The sequence below is a fragment of the Parasteatoda tepidariorum genome, chromosome 1 (assembly GCF_043381705.1).
Source record: "Parasteatoda tepidariorum isolate YZ-2023 chromosome 1, CAS_Ptep_4.0, whole genome shotgun sequence".
Classification (NCBI taxonomy): Eukaryota; Metazoa; Arthropoda; class Arachnida; order Araneae; family Theridiidae; genus Parasteatoda; species Parasteatoda tepidariorum.
The window spans coordinates 54,395,628-54,402,165 of NC_092204.1; the positions used below are offsets into that span (position 1 = coordinate 54,395,628).

General features: G+C 29.4%; 1 protein-coding gene across 1 annotated transcript in view; it reads right to left on the bottom strand.

The window, feature by feature from the left end:
• LOC107438009 (Poly-(ADP-ribose) polymerase) overlaps positions 1-6,538 on the bottom strand; it is a 46,134-nt gene that overhangs the window by 7,632 nt on the left and 31,964 nt on the right. Inside the window, exons 18-20 of the mRNA XM_016050164.2 lie at positions 3,877-3,960; positions 3,672-3,794; positions 2,289-2,522 (exon numbers count right to left, since the gene is read on the bottom strand). Of these exons, the coding sequence (XP_015905650.1) occupies positions 2,289-2,522; positions 3,672-3,794; positions 3,877-3,960 (441 nt within the window). The remainder of the gene's footprint in view (positions 1-2,288; positions 2,523-3,671; positions 3,795-3,876; positions 3,961-6,538) is intronic.

Genomic DNA, 6,538 nt, shown 5'->3' on the forward strand with positions numbered 1-6,538 from the left:
AAATTGTCATTATATAAACTTATGTGCCTTAAGCATAATTGCTTTTTTTTTTAATCTCATAAAAATTTTAAGGAAAATATTTATTGCAATAAATCTAAATAGTATTAAACTAAGCCTAATAAAAAAAGTGCAATGATTTATGATGCCTGGATATTAGTAGGACCTATATGTACATAAAATAAGACTTAATTTAACATGACATAGTAAAGAAAAATCTCATATATAATTCTTATTCATTTTCTGAGCAATTATTTTTCTAATATACCCTTATAAATGAACCATTTTTTATTAGCAGAAAAAAGAAATTTATTTGACCTAACCAAATAATTAAAAATTTTGTTTCTATAATTAAAAATTTAGTGCTTCCATAGCTGTAAAATATAAAAACTTGTTCATCTATAATTCCCCCCCCCCTTAACTTCTTTCATCATGTTATTTTAATAAATAAGAAGAAAAAAATTTTGAACTTCAATTTCAGCATTTAACTTTACTTATTAAGGAAATATTCTAAGACTAATTCTTTTCTTGCAATTAAAAAAAAATTATCATTTATTAGCTTCATAGATAATACTAAATAAAATAACAGCAGTTTTTATGTTCTATAAAAATGTATAAACTTAATTTATAAATTATATCATAGAGTTTGTTTAAGAAAATTCAATAATTTTTCATAAATGAAGGAGTTTGATCTAATTACAATTAAATTCCATTGTTAAACACTAGTTACGTTAATTTTATAATTGAAACATAATAATTTAACATAAATTGAAAACATGTTAGGTTTTACGAGCTCCAATCCCCTTTATAGAAACAACTGCTTCATTTTTCCATCTAGAGGCAGGTCTGTATGCTCTTAAAACAAGTTGAATGGATTTCAATTTATATTTATCAAATTAATTTATCTTCAGTTGTTTGGAAGTCTTTGCTTAAATGACAATAATTTACAAGTATTTAGAAGTGAAAATTTTGAAAATACCCATTTTTAGAAAAAGTAGATTAATTCTAGTGGGCCCACTTTGGCGTGTAGAAGTCTTTAACTACCTCACACTAGAGTTGCCCAGTGGGCTATTAGCAACATCCTAGAGGATGATCTGAATACACGCCATTACAATTTCGTTCCTCTGCAGCAGTGAAGGAGGCTTCTTCCCTTTGGAGGCCTTATGCCCTGAATGTGAAGTTAAGCACTTTTACGGTAGAACATAGTTAATGAGGACCGATAGTTAACGGTAATTAATGAGGACCGATACTCAGCCCATGTGCAGACATATCAAAGCAATCATCCACTCGCTAACTAATTGCAACCAATGGTGGTGGACTTAGGTGTTCTATAGGGAGCTGCATCTTTACAATCAGTCCATTGCGAGATCCACTTTAAGGTCTGGTTTCTTAGGACAAGCGCCTTATCTGGGTGCCAGCGGAAAGTTGACGTAGAGCTGACGCCGAAAAAATACTTTTTTGTTAGCTCAGCGTGAACAGTCGGTCCAACGCAGACATTATCTCCCACTGCGCATGAGTTAATAATGTAAACAAATATTTATTTTGAATTTGTATTGATTTTGCTTTGGTCGACCAGTGTTTTAGAGAACAAATAATGACTTTGTCCAAGAAAAAACACATTATAGCTGAGCTAAATGAAGAGTGCTATGTTTAATGAAGAAGCTATGTTTAAGGTCAAAATCAAAATCTTGGATGATTTCAATGTGCTGTTGGAAGCTGTCCACCATTGCTTCTGTGGTTAACGTCAAGTTGTAATCCAACTGAAGTTGAGTTGGATGGCAATTGTAGTTAAAGATGATCGTCCGATGACGTATACTATCAAACTCACAAATTGACCAATCAGAGGATAGTGCTGATTTCCAGCTGACGGCATCCAGTCCTAAGAAACCAAGCCTTTAGCAAGCTCTGTCTAATTGGATATTGCCTGGAATTATGCGCTGTCATCGATAACATTAATTTTAAACAAATCTAAATATTTCTGATAAAATTAAAAGTGAAAATAATTTTTGACATTAATAGTGAATTAATAAAATGAAATTTAAGGAGTTATCTACTGTAAGTCATACACAGTATGATCATTTAAAAAATCATAAATAATACATTTCAAATAAGAGGATATATGCTAATAATATTCGTTATCAATAATTTGTGATAAGATCAAGATTAACAAAATTAGTCTTAATCAAAAATTGAGCATTCAATCAAAAAATTTTAAAATTTAGCACAACAAAAGTTTTAATTTCAAGAAGTATATTCGACATATAGTGAATGATTAATAATATATTACTTACATCTTTAAGTTTCAATCCATAATGATTATGGGTACTTGCATGAGTATTCTTAAGATATGTTTGAACAGTTTGAAATTCTTCACTTTTCGGGTCAAGGACTTCAATGTCAGTTTTGAGTTTCTCATAATGTTCATCCACGGGATCTTTATTGGCTGTTGATGTGGTGCCGTCATCGTTAAGCAAGCTGTATGCGAATTCAATTTCTAACAAGGAATCTAACATTTCAATTTTTGACTGGAAACACAAATATAATTGTTTAGACTAAATATGTGGATTTTTATGAGGTTCAATTATTGTAGTGTAAAATAATTACAATCATACAAGACTAAGAAATATTACCATTTTTCCATTTCAATTTTGTAACAAAATTCTTTGGAAAGTTTATGGTCAAATTTAATGTAAAATGCCACATTGGGAGTACAGAGCATACAGAAAATATTTTATAAAGTACTATTATTTTGAATGAGCTAACTATTTCAGTGAACTTCCAAATATTTTACAAAATTGTTTAATACAACAAATCACATCCTTATAAAATTTATGCGCTTATTTTTTTCTTTTTAGCGCAATAATCTAGAGAAAATTCCTACTTTTTAATGATCAGAAAATTTTTTTTTTAAAAATTAACATTTAAAAAAAATATACATATATATTTCTTACTTTTGCAATCTGCTAACAAAAACACTAGTAAAATTTTTTTTTTTTTACTTTTCTCGCTGTTTTTCTGATAGCTAAATACTTATACTTTCTAAAAATGAAACTACATAAGTTGTTAAAAAGCAAAAGTGACAAAAAATAAACTATAAATATTAATGGAACTGAATATTAATGGCGTTTAAAAAGAATATCAGCAATGGGGACTTATTTCACTTTAAATTATAGATGTGTTCAATAAAAAATTTACTTAATTCTGCTCCTTTAGGTTTTTTTTTTTTTTTAAACTTATAAAATTGGATTAATTTATTGTTTAAATGGTCATTTATTAACATTATTTTTATCTTACATCTGCATGCTAATTCTTCATATCATAAGGGGAAAAAAGAAGAAAAACTGTTCAAATTATCTTCTGCTCGCTTTCATTTATTTATTATTTTTCTTATAAATATAATTTAACATACTAAGCATTTATTTTTCAAAATGTCATTCAACCTAGAAGAAAACATTGTGGTATATGAGATTGACGTTAATTATCATATAACACAATTCAACAAATACATTTTACGCTTTCATATACATACATATTATGCTTTCTATTATACTTCAAAAAGGAAAAGGGGTCATTCAACAGAACCCTCTTATTTTAATAAATCATCAATTAAGAGAATCCTTTTAAGGATTTTCTTTTCCGGATAAAATGCATTCACTGAAAATATCAGAACTAACCTTTATGTAGTCTTCATCATCTAATAGTGTTGGTTTTTTCATTCCAAAATCATGAGGTATAAGTGTATAAAATCTGTTTGATACATCTATTATTTTAGCTGTATTAGCACCAGTAAGCATAATCTAAAAAATAAAAATAAATACTTAGAATAAAAACACTGAAAGAAATAGGCTATAAACAAGGATAAAGAGATAAATTATTTACCTCTTGTGCTTCTCCTAGGACTTTGTAAGCATTTTTTATTTGATTTTTAGAGAGCTTTCCAAGTGGCATTTTCTTTAAATCAATCTAAAAGTAAATTCCCAATATATATAATGCATACCATAGTAAGATAGAAACATTATGTATCTGTACACACAATCAAAAAGTATCTGCAAGCTCATAGTATTTTCGATAATAGAAAAAAGTTATGAAATATATAAAATCAGTTAACTATTTATAGTCTATTTTCGTTGTAAAACGATAGTCGAGTTGAGTTGTAAAAAACCCAGCTGATTGTAGGCTCAATCGCTACCGATTAGATCGCTAATCTTTGGGTTTAAGTGGCCCAAATGCTGACTTTCTTCTACCTTGCGTAAATCATGATTATGTCATCTGCTTTGTATCCCCCCCCACTGCAAACTTTTTTTTTATGTGCACGTTACTTTTTTCTATCTTACAATAAATATTAAAAAAAGTATCTGCAAAATTGAAGAATCACCACTAATATATCTACGTACAGTGTGCTATGTACAAGTTTAACCCCTTGACATACAAAGCATAATGCATTTGCTTCTTATGTCAAAACAATTGACGTGTCCCAGATGTCTTCAACCCGGAGATGCCAATTTGCTCTAGACAGCAAATAAATATTTTAAAGCAGTAGTTTATCAATTGTGATTCTTGGTTTAATAAATTCAATTTAGTAGATTTTTATCCATCACTTTTTCTAAATAATTCATAGGCTTATATAAATCGCAATTTTTTAGTAGTTATGTCAGGCTATACCTTTTAAAAAGCAAGCAAAAATAGTCAAATATTTGCAAAATTTAATTTTTGGTTATTTACCTTTTTTTTTTTTTTTTTTTTTTTAAATAATTATTTTGACGTGTTTGGAGCAGTTGGCATCTCTGTCAACATTCCGTTGCAAGTTGTTCATTACAGTGCAATCAAAGATAATTTCTGCATCAAGAAATGATATGTCAAAGGGCTAAAGCTTAAAACTTATTAAGAGTTTTAATAAATAACATATCACAATAAATTGCTAAAACTTGCTGTAAGACACTAAGGCTAATTTAAATTTTACAAGTTTTAATTATATGCAAAGTTAGATCTATTTACCAACATTTATTTGATTATAAATTTGTCTTAAAGTAAAGAAATCATCAAAATATATAACTTATTTGCCTGCATTCTTAAAAAAAAAATTATACTGACTAATTCTAATGCAATTATTTATTTAATTACAGTGGAAAGTCGTGTATCCGGAATCAGTGGGACTTCTGGAAGTCTGGATAATAGATTTTTCCGTATAATAGACCCCCAAGGTAAACAAAGCTTAAAAGGATCAAATAAACGATCTGAATCTAAGAAGCAAAAAATAAATAAATATTATTTTTCGGACAATAATGTTTTAGTATTAGAATGATATTGTATCAATAAAAAATATAATATTGGAAAAAAAATTATTATTTCGTAAAATATAGAAAACGAAAAAAATTTGACAGTTGTGAAAATATTATTTGCTCTCTCCGTCATTTTGAACTAGAACGATTCAAGCAAGAAGCAGAAATTCCAGTCATTCAATAAGGTAGTAGTAGGTGGAGGAGAAAAATTAATTTTCTCCTTATTTATATAGTGAAAATATGCGTAAAGAGGAGTTCGTTCAAGTTGAGGGCGGGGAAGTAACAAATTCTTATTTTCTCTCAGATCATTGGCTATCCATCAAGCATTACAGGGTTCCCACTCTATGATGAGATTGAAATTCAAGGACTTTCCAGGACTTTTCAAGGACCTCAACAAAATTTTCAAGGACCTTAATCTAAGACCAATTTTAAAAATTATTCTCTTCTATTTTACTAGAAGCAACAATGCCTGTTGTGGCAATAATTAATTTCAAATATAATACCTAAATGCTTTGCCTATATAGAGAGAAGAGAGTATATGTATTATGGACTAAAATTTATATTTTTTTAAAAACAACCCTACTGGTTTTACATATTAATTCACAAAATCATTTTCAGCATAATCTATAACTAATGGTAATGAGGTGTTAATGGTGAAATCCTTTAACCTTCCGTTAGTCGCGCGCACCTCACAGGTGCATCCCTACTGCACTTTCACCTCCTTTGCCGTCAATAGATTTTTCGGGGGGTCGAGCCTAATGTTATGTTTCTAACTTTGGATTACTCAAATGTCCGTGCAAAACCGACTTTAGAACATGCCGAAGGAGACTTGGAACCGCTCAAATCACCCCTCAGGTGCAGCGCGACCATTGACGTAAGTATTATGGATATAATATTTTTATGAATTAAAAATATATATTTTATCTCATTTTCAGTCCTACTCAACGTAGCAGGTATAAATGGTCAAGTTATATACACAGAAAATGGTTACGGAGTAAAAAACCGCAGAACCTTCTTGCGTTAATTGGTTGAACATCTTGTGATGGAGGAAGAGATCCGACGCGGGAGCAAGAAAAATTTATCTTCGGTACTTCGCTAAATAAGTTTTTTGATATTTATCTCTCTAAAGAGTCTTAAATTGGTAACAATTAACTATTTAAACTAGACTAAATTTCATTTGGCTTTCAAAAAATCAGAAACACCTCATAGGTGCAACGCGATTAACCATGTCGGAAACAAGTGCGCGACTAACGGAAGGTTAA